The 12,492-nt window shown below is 49.2% G+C and overlaps 2 protein-coding genes across 4 annotated transcripts in view; one reads left to right on the top strand and one right to left on the bottom strand.

The window, feature by feature from the left end:
• SART3 (spliceosome associated factor 3, U4/U6 recycling protein) overlaps positions 1-3,037 on the bottom strand; it is a 35,113-nt gene extending 32,076 nt beyond the window's left edge. The window contains exon 1 of one of the 2 annotated variants that reach the window (XR_004681436.1): positions 2,650-2,964. Coding sequence is in view for 1 of the 2 variants with exons in the window: in XM_035017223.1 (XP_034873114.1) it covers positions 2,650-2,964 (315 nt within the window). In the remaining variant the exon portion in view is untranslated. Of the gene's footprint in view, positions 1-2,649 lie in introns of both variants that reach the window. The other variant, XM_035017223.1, reaches the window with a different exon arrangement.
• Positions 3,038-4,368: 1,331 nt separating this feature from the next.
• On the top strand, positions 4,369-11,539 carry ISCU (iron-sulfur cluster assembly enzyme). Of its 2 annotated transcripts, none has more exons than XM_035017221.1 (5): positions 4,369-4,525; positions 6,242-6,355; positions 7,231-7,341; positions 9,257-9,335; positions 9,773-10,002. In XM_035017221.1, the coding sequence occupies exons 1-5, from the start codon at positions 4,412-4,414 to the stop codon at positions 9,862-9,864; spliced, it is 510 nt and encodes a 169-aa protein (XP_034873112.1). In that variant the 5' UTR covers positions 4,369-4,411; the 3' UTR covers positions 9,865-10,002. The 2 variants fall into 2 exon arrangements, with proteins under 2 accessions (XP_034873112.1, XP_034873113.1); XM_035017222.1 differs by lacking the exon at positions 9,773-10,002 and adding an exon at positions 11,002-11,539 and having other exon boundaries at positions 4,382-4,525.
• The last annotated feature ends 953 nt before the right edge of the window (positions 11,540-12,492 follow it).

Genomic DNA, 12,492 nt, shown 5'->3' with positions numbered 1-12,492 from the left:
AACGCACAAAATGATGTGTTGATTTCCTGACCCCTAACAGCACAACCCAGGCCCGGAGCGGTGGTGAAGAAACAACAAGAGGCCTGGTCCAAAAGACACCACCCCTGCAATCACGGGAAGGCTGGGGGAAAGTACAGAGCGGGCCATGGCATAGCACCTACTGTGTGTCAAATCTGCCAGGAGCTTTGTAAGCAGCAGGTCGCTTAAGCTCCGCAACAGCCCTGTGAGGGAGGCACTGTTACAACCCTACTTTCAACCACCTAGGACAGGGCAGGCTCAGAGAGCTGGAATAACCATGAGGTGCCACTTTTCGTTTCAGGACACAAACACGAATAACGGGAAATCTTTGCTTTTGTTACATGGACAGACAGACTAACTTGAAGCTTCCATAAAATACACTCAGAGAACTGCAATCTGCAAATATGACAAGGTTGAGTTTTTCACAGGCCTGTCTAAAAGTTTTCCAACATTACACTCCACCGTAAGAGCAGTTTCAGCAGGAACTAGGCGATGGGATCAGGATGAGGAGGGAGGGAGGTTTGAAAAAATTGGAAAAATCAATCTCTAGACCCCATGACAAAGAGCTTGATAAAGCCAGAGGCTCTTCAATTCACATCATTGTCTGAGCTCCAAACCACCTTCTGTGACCTGAGGCAGGGCAGGCAACTGTAGAACACCAGTAGCCAGGAGACCTCTGCTCTCACCATCCTGCTCTCTCACTAGCTGGTTACCCTCACAAGGCCTTAATCTTTCTGCTTCCAAGCTTCCCCTTCCGCTCAAACAGCTAATCCTTATTTCCCCTGACTCACCGAAGAGTGAGCTAATGGCTCGTGGAGAAGCCCAAGGCTAGAAGTCAGAAGCACAGATTTCCATCCGGACAGGGACATAGTCTGCCTGGCACCCTATTATTACACTGCATTTTCTGAATGAATAAAACACTGAGTGAACACTGGCGTACTTATTTCTAAAAAACAGGAAAGGTAACCACTTCCCTACCCCAACTGGGCTCCTTTGACATTCAAATGTGATGACAAATGAAACAAACGATACCGATAGATATCATCACTATTTCACAACAAAAATATCACTGCTAAAGATGACATTATAAGGAATCTCACATCCAGCAATGTTAAGTGAGTAATGCAGATTAACAACTTCACATCACTAAGTGATTTCATATCAGTGTGGCTTTTGGTCCACAGACAACCCTGATAAATTCAATTCCCCTTGTGAGTGACTCTGAGCAAATTATTTCATCATCTGTTCTGAGCCTGTTTCCTCATCGCTAAAACGAGAATGTGCTCCATTTCTTTTTGCCCTTCCAATTCTTTTTTTTTTTTTTTAAGATTTTATTTATTTTTGCAAGACAGTGAGAGAGAGAGAGAGAGAGAGAGAGCGCATGGAGGAGGGATAGAGGGAGGAGGCTCCCTGCTGAGCAGGGAACCCAAGGCAGGACTCCATCCCAGGACTCTGGGATCATGACCTGAGCAAAAGGCAGACGCTTAACCGACTGAACCATCCAGGGACCCTGCCCTCCCAATTCTACTTCCCCCTCTTCTCCCTGTTCTGTGCCCTCCTGTGTGGGCCACATCCGTGGGGGTCTCTGGCTCTCTTGCTTCCAACAGGATTTGCCTCACTAAGGGCACCAGAAGAAGTCTGGAGAGAAGAAGAGAAATCAGGGTATTCCTCCCCCACCCCAATCCCTGATGGGAAGCTAGGGCTGCAGCCCCTGACTAAAGGTCTCACCTGCTCTCAGGTGCCCTCTCCACACAACTATTCAGAAACTGGTCGGCTTTCTCCCCTCATCTCTTTGGGCCTAAAGGTGGACACAATGTCCTGCGGTCACTAGCCCTGAGGTACTGCACCTCCTGATCTCTCTGACCACACTTCAATAAACACAGTAGTCCCTTTATTAACCTTCTCTCAAATTATCCTAATGCTGAGACCCTGGGTTACACAGGAGTTACAATTTAGAAATCACGGTACCAAGACATGCCAGGCACTGGGCTATTAATTCCTGTTACGACAACCACATGATGCAGAAATTGTCGCTCCCAATTTACAGGTGAGAAGGCGGAGGCTCAGAGAAGATAAGAAATTTGCCTAAGCTCACACAAGCATGGACTAGCTACAACCGGGGCCTCAGCCTCCAGACGCTGAATTTCTACCGTCCCGTTTCTATCATCATCGTCATTGCTCTATCACACCGTAGTTCATCATTGTGGGCATCGCTACTGAAAAGAGAAAAAATAAACCCTCTCTCTCACGAGTACAATTTTATTGCTGTTGCTGACCACAGTTTAACGGTGTGGTTAAGAACGGGAGCTCTGGAGTCGTTTGAGTTCAAGGCCTGGTTCGCCACTTGCAGAAGCGTAATCTTCAGCAAGCTACAGAATTCCCTCCACGAGGAGCCTCAATTTCCTCCCGTAAAACGGGGAATACTCTACTTCCTTCACCGGGTCGCCGCGGGCGTTCAATGGGATAACGCCTGCAAAGCACCCGGCAAGCGGTAACGCTCAAGAGACGGGAGCCGTGGCGATTAATAGCGGGTTTGCGGCCTCGGCGGCTTGATTATCGCCGGAGACCGGGGAGGAGGGCCGGCGCCTGGGAACCCGAGAGAAAGAGCCCGCCGCCCAGCCCCGGACGCACCTGCTCCTCCAGCCGCTCGATTTCCAGCTGGTTCTTCTCCTCCTCTTCGTCATACTCCCATTCGTACTCCCCGGGGGAGCTCTCCGCGGAGGAAGCCATGGCGTACTCCTCGTCCCCATCGCTCTCACTCGCACCTTCCTCCGGCTGGTCCCACCCCGGCTCCACGGCCTTGTACGTCGCAGCGGCCACGGCCCGCGATAACACCTTCCTCCTCGTCCGAGCCGTCTTAACGTCATCCTCCTCGCCCTCTGCGGTGGGCCCGGCCTTGGGCTCGGCCTCCGCTTCTGAAGTCGATGCCGCGGCCGCCGTCGCCATCTTGCGCTTGCAGTGACTCCCGGGTCTTCTCGCGGCCGCCGAAGACCCGCTGAAGTAGAAGCTGCCCGCGGCGTGCGCCTGATCAAACCCCGCTCTCCCTGCTACCGAAAGAGAAACTGCGAGCCTCGAATGACGGGAAAATCTCGCAATGTGTGAAACTTTTCGTATTGCTCTTACATAGGTGTAAAAGTTCTCTCAGAATAAGACTCCCCAACACGGCATGTGTTCCGTCGCAACTTCGGGCAGAAGTTGGGTCTTTGCACAGGAAGTGGAGGCCGTAGAGGAAGTCAGGCAGTGATGATTGAAGTGAAGGGTTTGGCGCCATCTTGAGAAGGTCAAAAGGAATCGGAGTAAACGCCCTCCTTACCGCCTAACACGACCTGGCGCGTGGTTCAGTCTCCCCAGCAACTGAGCCTCAAACGCAGAGAAAACTCCAAGTCCCCGGGGAAGGATCGATTGCACCATTCCCGAGAAAAACCTATTTCCCTAAGAGATTCCCTCCCTTTATGTAATACCTGGTGCCCAAGGAAGCGTTAAATACAGGTGTGTTTTCTGCTTTTTATAAAATCATATTCTGCGAACCAATATTAATAAATTCCATTACTAAGCGTTTAGTTAGAAACTCTTCATTTCCAGCCATTGTCATGTAAATGTTAGTTTGCTGCTTTATGAAAAGAAATACATGCAGACATATACATACATACTTTTAAAAAAAAAATCGGGGTATGGCCTGTTCGTTTCCTCAGTTAAGCTCCCATTTTTGAGGTAGGAAAATATTGTTTACTTGTTGCCTTTTTCCCTCATTAGCAAGGTTAATTATGTAAGGAATTGGTGTTTATCTTTCTGTTGGACCCCCCCAAAGCCTAGTATAGCGCCTTGACACACGACACTTGCTCAATGAATGAATTGTCCTTGAATTAGTACAAAAGCGAGGATCAAGGCTTAAAGAGATGATGTCATTCGCCCAGGGCCACACAGCCAGGAAGGAGCAGAATCCGGATTCTAACTCAGGATTTCCTTGCTTAAATCCCAAATCAGTCTGTCTGGGACAGACTTGGACAAGTTACTAAACCTCTCTGACCCTCAACTTGCTAAGCTGCAAAATCGGATTGAGAAAAGTAGACTGGTTGATCCGCTATGCCGCATTCCGGCGGTGGGCTTTGTGAACGCAAACTTGGGCCCCGACTCCCGCCCGAGGCCCCCTCAGACCCAAACCCTGCACTCCGAACAAACCCTCCGAACTTCAGTCTTTTAGTTCAGCGTCCCGCCCACCCCGGAGGGGCGTGGTAAAGACAGGACCGAAGGCAGACACGCGCACGATGGGGAAGGGCGCAGGCGCGAAGTCGCGGTGACGTAAAAGGGTGCGCGCTCCAAGCCGAGAGCCGACTCGCGGGCGCGTTCCTCCCTTCCGGCTCGCGCTCGGCCTGCGCAGACGCAAGCCCGGAAGATGGCGGCGGCTGGAGGAGCTCGTTTGAGGCGGGCGGCGTCGGCCCTGCTGCTGCGGAGCCCCCGCCTGCCTGCCCGGGAGCTGTCGGCTCCGGCCCGGCTCTATCACAAGAAGGTAGCGGCAGATGAGGGGATGCGCGGGACCCTCACTGGCAAGGGGGCGGGAGGGCGAGTACCGCGGAAAGGACCCAGGTATGCCGGCGCTCAGCGGAGGCCCGATCTGGAGACGAGGGGGTAAGGGCCACACCCTCACTCGACTCTGACTGGACTAGGTTTCCTTCGCTACGCAGATAAAACTAACCGCTGCGCGTGGGCCCCGCCGCTGGCTGTGATTTCGTGCCTCAAAACCCAACAGTCCAGGAAGGAGGGCCTTGTTATGACCTGCCAGCCTGACTCCAGGGACAGACGCACACTGGCGCGGGCTCCGGCTTCAGCGAGGCCATTGCCCTATCCAAATGACCTTGGGCAAGTCCCTGCTCTGCGCTGAACCTGTTTTCCCCATTTGTAGAATGGGTTCTTAGCATTTCCCTACACGAGAGTGGAGTTCTCGGCATGGTGCCCAGCACATGAGATCATTTACGGTGCAGTTACTGTTGTAGGAACTCAGCCTCCGAATGGAATCAGACACGTAATCAACAGTCATAATGTTTTAATTTTGTCCTGTTGTTTTTTTTTTTTTTTTTTGCCGGGGAGCGGGGGAGGGCTTTGGGGAGTAGGGATAGGTGCATAGTTTGCAGCCCTTGCCTTCCGAGGGCATAAAGTTCCCACTCGAAAACGACTAAAGAATCAACATGGGGCAAAAAATCCAGACGAAGTACTATCTTGTAGGTCCTTCGCTTGGAGTCAAAATCCGTGGTCGGGTAAGTGGGTAAAAGAAACTGGAAGATCGGAGACTTAGACTAACTAGTAAACAAGTCTCAAGGTTACAGTAAAGCCCTCTGTGTGCCAGTTTGAATAGGTAGCTATTCTGTTCTGGCTTCTGCGTCTGCCTGGGACTTTCCTCCTCCCCCGCGTAGGGGTGTGTTTTGTTGACAATACGCGCTCGACGAACGCGGGCTGGCAGCTTTTCAGCCACCAGGGTGCGCTGCTCCACCAGAGAGATTTTTGGCCCTTGAAATCGAGTAATGGGACAGTTACTGTTCTATCATACACAAATGGACACATTCCATAGCATTGTTCCTCGTGTAACATTCTCCTTGAGGCTTCCGGGAAATCCTTCGATTACTGGACCATACTTATTTTTAAAATTCTTAATACTAATCATCCTTTGAGGATGGATTTATTTGGAAATACCAGAAATGTTATTTGAGCCTAAATCTGGTGACTTAGGTGGTAAAGATCAGGTAATTATTTGTGATCAAAAACCCTATGGAGGGGCGCTTGGGTGGCCCAGTCAGTTAAGCGTCTGCCTTCAGCCGGGGTCCTGATCCCAGGGTTCTAGGATAGAGCCCCAAGTCGGGCTCCCAGCTCATCGGGGAGTCTGCTTCTCTCTCTCCCTCTCTGCCCCGCCCCCCCATTTATGCTTTTTCTCTTGCTCACTCTCTCTCAAATAAATTCTTTAAAACAAAAACAAAAAAACTATGGATTTAAGACATGACTTTGCTGATTTTTCTCCAGTAACTCAAATCTCTGAAGGTAGTTGGAGGTACACAAAGATTGGGTCATAAAGTCCCATTGACATAAGTGTAAGCCTTCCTCCCCAGGTGAAGTTTGATGCTTAGTGGCTGCCTGCCAGGTTCAGCTTGCTGACTTCAAGGAGCTTACCGTCAGGTTGGGGAGACCAGTAACAAAAAAGGGTGATCATAGATTTCTCTTAACCTTCTCATTTCAGGTTGTTGATCATTATGAAAATCCTAGAAACGTGGGGTCCCTTGACAAGACATCAAAAAATGTTGGAACTGGATTGGTGGGGGCTCCAGCATGTGGTGATGTAATGAAATTGCAGGTACCACTGGTTTTTATCTTTGATGGTAATGACAGTGACCCCATTGCTCATACGGTGCTTCGTTGTTTACAAAGCATTTGCACGCACAGCTTTCCACTTGGGCTCTGTATGGATTCTTGTGAGATGATGATATGGTTCGAAGTTAATTATTAGGGCAGTAGTTCTCTTGTACACTGTGCTGGCCCCTTCTGGTGTCACTTTTCTACTCAACTATCAGCTTAAATTCCAACTTCAGCTAAGTAGAAAGTTTTGTGAATTTTACTGATCAAAGGAAAACCACAACCATTTAGTTAGGAATCCCCAGTGAGACAGGAAATGCCACATGTCAAGCCTCCCCCAAATTGGAAACAACACAAAGGTAGTGACTGGCGCTTTGAGTAAACCGTAGCTTTGTCCACATCTACTTCATTGTGGTGAGGAGGCAGCTTGCCAGAGGTCTTCATGCCTATCTTGGAAAACAGAAACAAGGCAGGAGGAAACCACTAGATGTCATTTCATGCCAAACTAAAAAGCACTAACCAGAGACCTTTATTGCAGACTCTCCCAGCATTTAAAGATGCAGATTGACAGAGCAGCTAGGAGCAGAACTTCATAGCCAAAAAGCAGACTAGGGTTGCAAAATAAAAGGGGGGGGGGGGGGGGCGCGTATTTTTCAGCTTATCTTTACCGGGTAGGCCTGTATCATTCTGATGATCATTCCTACATTTAACACTTCATCACCGAGCCCTTTGTGACAAAGCAAATTCAGTAATGTTAAAACTTAGGGTGTGGAAAGCAAGACCAAAGCCCTTGGGGAGAGCCCCAGTGAACCCCATAAATGCAGGTTCTACGGGGCAGTGCCAGGAACCACTGCTTAACTCCTCTCTCTTTTCTAGATTCAAGTGGATGAAAAGGGGAAGATTGTGGACGCCAGGTTTAAGACGTTTGGCTGTGGGTCTGCTATTGCCTCCAGCTCGTTAGCCACTGAATGGGTAAAAGGGAAGACGGTAAGGTTGCTTGCAGATTGACAGAATTAAATCACATTCCTGACAAACCTGCCTCTGAGTTAAGAGAAGGGTCTAGTTATGGGGGGCTGATTTTTTTCAAAATATTCTAAGAATTTTTTAAATTTCTCCTCAGGTTTTGATTAAATTCTCCACATTGGGGATTATGGATAATTTTGTTAAGTGTTTCTTATTTGGGGGGTTTTTGTCGATCATTTTTGTTTGGGGATTTGGGTGGTGTTTTGTTAGGGTTTTTTTGTTTGTTTTTGTTTTTAGAGGAGGAGGAGGGGCAGAGGGAGAGAGTCAGAAGCAGGCTCCACGCCCAGTACAGAGCCCGAGGCAGGACTCAATCTCATAACCTTGAGATGGTGACTGAGCCAAAATCAAGAGTTGGATGCTTCACCAACTGAACCACCCAGGCACCTCTGTTTAGTTTTGATTTTAATTAAATAGAAAAAAAACTTCACCTCTTCCTCTGTATAAAGAAATCTATGGCTTTCTCCAAGTTTGCTGATTAAAATTTCTTAGGAGTCTAAGGGTGGGAGAGGTTGTACTGTGGTTTGTGTTCTTATTTTTCCTTCCATCATGTTTCAGGAAGGATTGCAGGTGGCTTGTAAGGATTCATGAAATAACAAACTAGCCTGTGCTAAAAGAGGAATTAAAGAATCAAAAACCGCAAAGATAGAGGCAAAGTGAACAAATAAATCAGAACAGTGATCTAGGTGGCTCATTGGCAGACCCTCTGAGGGTGGAAATGCGAGGAGCTGGAGCATCTTTTCTGTTCTGTTCTCTGCCAAAGCCTCTTTCCCAGCAGCTGCAGAGGTAGAAGGTCCCAAACCCAGTGAAGAGCTGGAGTTTCTAAAATCCAGTCATTAAAACCTCTTGGAAAAGCGAAAATACAGGGCTGCTTATCTTTGCAGCCCCAAGGGACCAAGTTCAGGGAGCTGAGTCACAGAGGTGTGTGCTTGGGGAGCTGGGCAGCTCTACAGCAATGCCTTGTGCCCCCTGCTTCCTGTGGCTCTGGGCCTTCTGGCTGGTGAGCTTCTCCGGCGAGCACAGACCTAACCTGATCTGGAGGAGGTGCCTCTGAAGTGATCTATTAAGACCTATCCTCAGGGAAAAGGGGAAGTGAGACAAGGTACCTGTGCTCCCAGAATCTGGCCTTTGAGTTGTGATCAGAAAGTGGAGGAAGAGGGCCTTTCTTTGACCTTGAGGTCCTCCCATCTGAGTTACTAGGAACAGAACGTGAAGCCTTACCCTTGAAGTCAGAATTGAGAAACTGGGGGACAGATGGGGAACCCCGGCTTTCCTTAAGGCAGCAGCAGGGCTCCGCTCCACGTGCGTCTGCCTCCCATGCCCTTGGGCACTCGAGCAAACTCAGGCATCCTTTTTGGTCTGTTTCAACCAGACAGATTCTCTTTTGGGCAGAGGATGATCCCAAGACCGGTCTGTGCCACTGCCAAGTGCTGGAGTGCCACTGGCCTCCTTGCCATCTCTCTGACCGCCCTGACACCAGTCAGCACTTCTAGTTGAAGGGATTTATTCTAAACATTTGGTACAAGGACATCGGTGAAGCTGATGCTCACAAAACCAGAATAGGAAACCACTGCTTTTAAATTTAAAGAGAGACTCCTGTCGCTGGCCTCAAGCAGACCCCTAAGAGACGTCTCACTGGCTGGCTTGTAGAAGTGTCTCTGCCGGCCTTGCTTACCCAGCCAAGTGGTGGAGTGTGTATACTCCATACTGGACAGTCCCAGCTGCAGCCTTGACGCACGAGTGAGCGTCCTTTGGGGTTGTTAAATGGAAAGTCATCCCCCACCACCCTGTCCTCAGGACCTCTATGGCCTTCCTTGTTTATTGCCTGTTCCTCATGCTAGAGCATCACTAAAACTACTGTTTTCTCACATATGCCTCTCAGGTGGAGGAAGCCTTGACCATCAAGAACACGGACATCGCCAAGGAGCTCTGTCTTCCCCCCGTGAAACTGCACTGCTCCAGTAAGTCTGCTCCAAAATGCCAACGAGCTTGCACAGTTGGGAGTAATTTTGTAATGGCATCAACTGGCATTTGTGCAGAGTAATGGCAAATCGTTTGGTCGCGGAGTCCATAACCCTCAGATGGTTAAAGCCCCTGGGTCTCACAACCTATCTCCAGGAGGGTCTTACAGGAGGTGGTGTGTGCTGGGCATCAAGCGAGCACTTTGTGGTATCATTTCTAAGCCTCAGAATTGTCCTCTAGTCCACAGACGGTGTCATCATCTCTCCCTCTTACCAGGAAAGCAGGGCTCAGCTTAAAGCACCCCAGTCACATGGCTTCTAAGTGGGAAAGCCAGGCCCTACGCCCCAATCTTTGATTCCAGAATCTGTGCTGTTCCCGCACAGTTCAGCTTCTGCCATAATCCTATCTGTCGCATGTGTTACCACTCCCTTCCCAGGTGCAGTTACGTGTATCAGTCTGCCTGCGTGTGTACGTGCGTATGGAGTGACTAAGCCCCGTCGTGCAACAGTCCCCTGTACGCTGTCCTAAGAGAAAGCCCAGATGCCTTAGGACTTACACTTGGCGTTCCAGTTCAGTCTCTGTCTTAAATCTAAAGCTTTTTCCATCTTCTCTCAACCTTCTAGGGGAAGGAGGGAATGAGAAACAGTAGCCTTAACTTACTGACCAAATTAGTTAAAAATCAGCAGAGAGCCAGGCCTCTTGCCAGAGTAAGACTCACAGGGGAACTGAGGGGCAGGGACGTGCTAACACAGTCGTCAGGAAGTCTGCTAAGACCCGAGTTCTTTCCATCTGAGCTGGGATTCCAAGTACCCAGAAATAAAGGCCATAGCTTGTCAACATTTTCAGAAACCCCCAGCCTTTTCGTTTGGCCTTCTGGGGCACTGCAGCCTTTAGCTACTGCTCTCTGCTGCTTGCTTACTTTTATTTTCCCATATAGCCTCATTTTCATATTGACTCCAAAGTAAGAGTTTTCGAATTTGGGATCCCTAAGGAGGATGTGGCAGATGCCACCTGTCAACAGAGTGGCATGACCTACGTTATGGCAGCTTGCTCAAATAGCATTCACTACATTTATTCCTGACTTCCGTGTGAGCAGATGAGAACTAACTAACCACTCTTGTGGCCTTCCGACATGTCACTTTATTAAGCCCTCACACTATCCCAGCAAGGAAAGAATGTCCCAGTTTTGGGCGCCTGGGTGGCTCAGTCGGTTAAGCGACTGCCTTCGGCTCAGGTCATGATCCTGGAGTCCCGGGATCGAGTCCCACATCGGGCTCCCTGCTCAGTGTGGGGGTCTGCTTCCCCCTCTGCCCTGTCCCTCTCGTGCTCTCTGTCTCTCATTCTCTCTCAAATAAATAAATAAAATCTTAAAAAAAAAAAAAAGTTCCAGTTTTATAGAACAGAAAGGGGATTCCAGGAGGCTGAGGGACTAGCCTAGAATCCCAGGTATTTAAACCCTAGTCTGCCTCCTAAGCCACAGGCAGGAGTAATTGGGCTCAGGAAACAGCTGGCTGGCTTTCCAGGCCTGCTCCTGACCCCCAGCACTATGGCTGGGGGGCTCTGGTAAGCCCTTCTCAGCACCACTGCCCTCCAGCTCTTAAAGATGCGATTCCCAAGACCCTCTCTGTACAGTCTACAAACTGTCTTTCCTTGTGCTCCTTCCAGTGCTGGCCGAAGATGCAATCAGGGCTGCCCTAGCGGATTACAAACTGAAACAAGAACCCAAGAAAGGAGAGGCGGAGAAGCAGTGAGCCCTCAGCAAAGCATCCAGCAGGTCAGACCTGCTGTCTGTCCACCTGCCGCGCAATCACTACAGATGTTCAAAAGCCCCCCCACGCTATAGTAAAGGAGCTCTGAGACACGCATAGCGCTTGCTGGTTACCTGGGGGCTGCCATGCAAGCAAAATACACAGTTTACTCATTCCAAGTCCTGTGCTTTCTTTCAGCCCACTCTTAGCGCTTTAACCCTGTTTATATTTTGATTTGTATGCTTGGCCTCAAAACTGAAATTAGTCACGAAGGCTCAAGTGCGGTAGTCCACGAAGTGCACAAATATCTAATTTCACCTAAAACTACCTTGGGGAAGATTACCAATAGAAGGCTGCGGTATGATTATTTGATAGAACCAATTATTGTACATAAAACAGATTTGCATATAAGTATATTGCATATATATATAAAATAAAAGAACGTAAGACCCATGTTTTTCTCTGATAAGCTTTGTCTCTTGGATCCCTCATTCACCCCAGGGTCCTGCCCATAGCCCCTTGAGGCTCCCAGGTACAGGACCATGATGATGTGTGCACCTTTCTGAGCAAACTGGACAGTAAAGACCATGGACAGAGCCAGCCAGATGTGTGTCATGTTTTATGGAATGGGGGCAAAGGTGAAAGGAGAGAGCCATCTCTTCGTTGTACTTTACAAAATAGATTGACAAATCAACAGGAGTCCAGAAGATTCTTTTTGTAATTTCACTGGTTTGTGAAATGCTAAAACCTGAGAAACACTGGCTCCGCCAATCCCCTAAAGCTACAGAGCAGCTGCGTGGGGGGGGTGGGGGGGGCGGGGAGCACCTGTGTCTGTGGTGGTGGCCTTGTCACCTTCCGGTAGAGGGGTGGAGTTGGTGGCCCCTGGGCTGGGATGAAGTGCGCTCTCAGGGCAGTGAGGCCGAGCCAGGGCCACGGCCACGGTAGCAGCTAGACTGCCCTCTGGCATGGGGAAACTTGTAGAACCTTACGTCTTGCAAACCCTGAAGCACGTGGAGCCTCTGGCAAAACAAGCTTTTCAAAGTCTACCAAAATCTGCTTTCGGTAGTGGCCACCACAGGGGTGGGTCTGGACCTCAAATGACAAAACAGGAAGTAACACGAACACAGGCATAAGGCCTACTACCAGCACTACAGGAGAAGGCCGAGCTGCTCACCTGCAAATGATGCTCTCAAAGTCACCCAGACTGGAAGATCTCCGAACATAGCAGCCAGAGTGGATAAAGCTGAAGATTTTTCTAGAAGGCAAAGCTAAACAGATGATGAAGTTGAAGTTCTTACTAGTATAGAGGTACCAGCTTTTTATACTAAAATGCTTCAGCTCCAAGTCTTAAAAATGATTTAGCACAGGCTACATCTCAAAAGCCTTGGTGTCCGTTTCTTTGTGAGGA

Source organism: Mirounga leonina, unplaced genomic scaffold, assembly GCF_011800145.1.
Source record: "Mirounga leonina isolate KUSES-001 unplaced genomic scaffold, KU_Mleo_1.0 Mir_171, whole genome shotgun sequence".
NCBI lineage: Eukaryota > Metazoa > Chordata > Mammalia > Carnivora > Phocidae > Mirounga > Mirounga leonina.
The sequence above is the reverse complement of the archived record's forward strand: the minus strand, read 5'-3'. Positions and strand labels throughout refer to the sequence as shown.

Excerpts from the sequence above, each read along its gene's own strand:
- ISCU (XM_035017221.1), top strand. The coding sequence starts at position 4,412 with ATGGCGGCGGCTGGAGGAGCTCGTTTGAGGCGGGCGGCGTCGGCCCTG. Across the intron at positions 6,356-7,230 it reads GTGATGTAATGAAATTGCAG|ATTCAAGTGGATGAAAAGGG; the intron begins GTACCACTGGTT and ends TCTCTTTTCTAG. Across the intron at positions 7,342-9,256 it reads AATGGGTAAAAGGGAAGACG|GTGGAGGAAGCCTTGACCAT; the intron begins GTAAGGTTGCTT and ends TATGCCTCTCAG.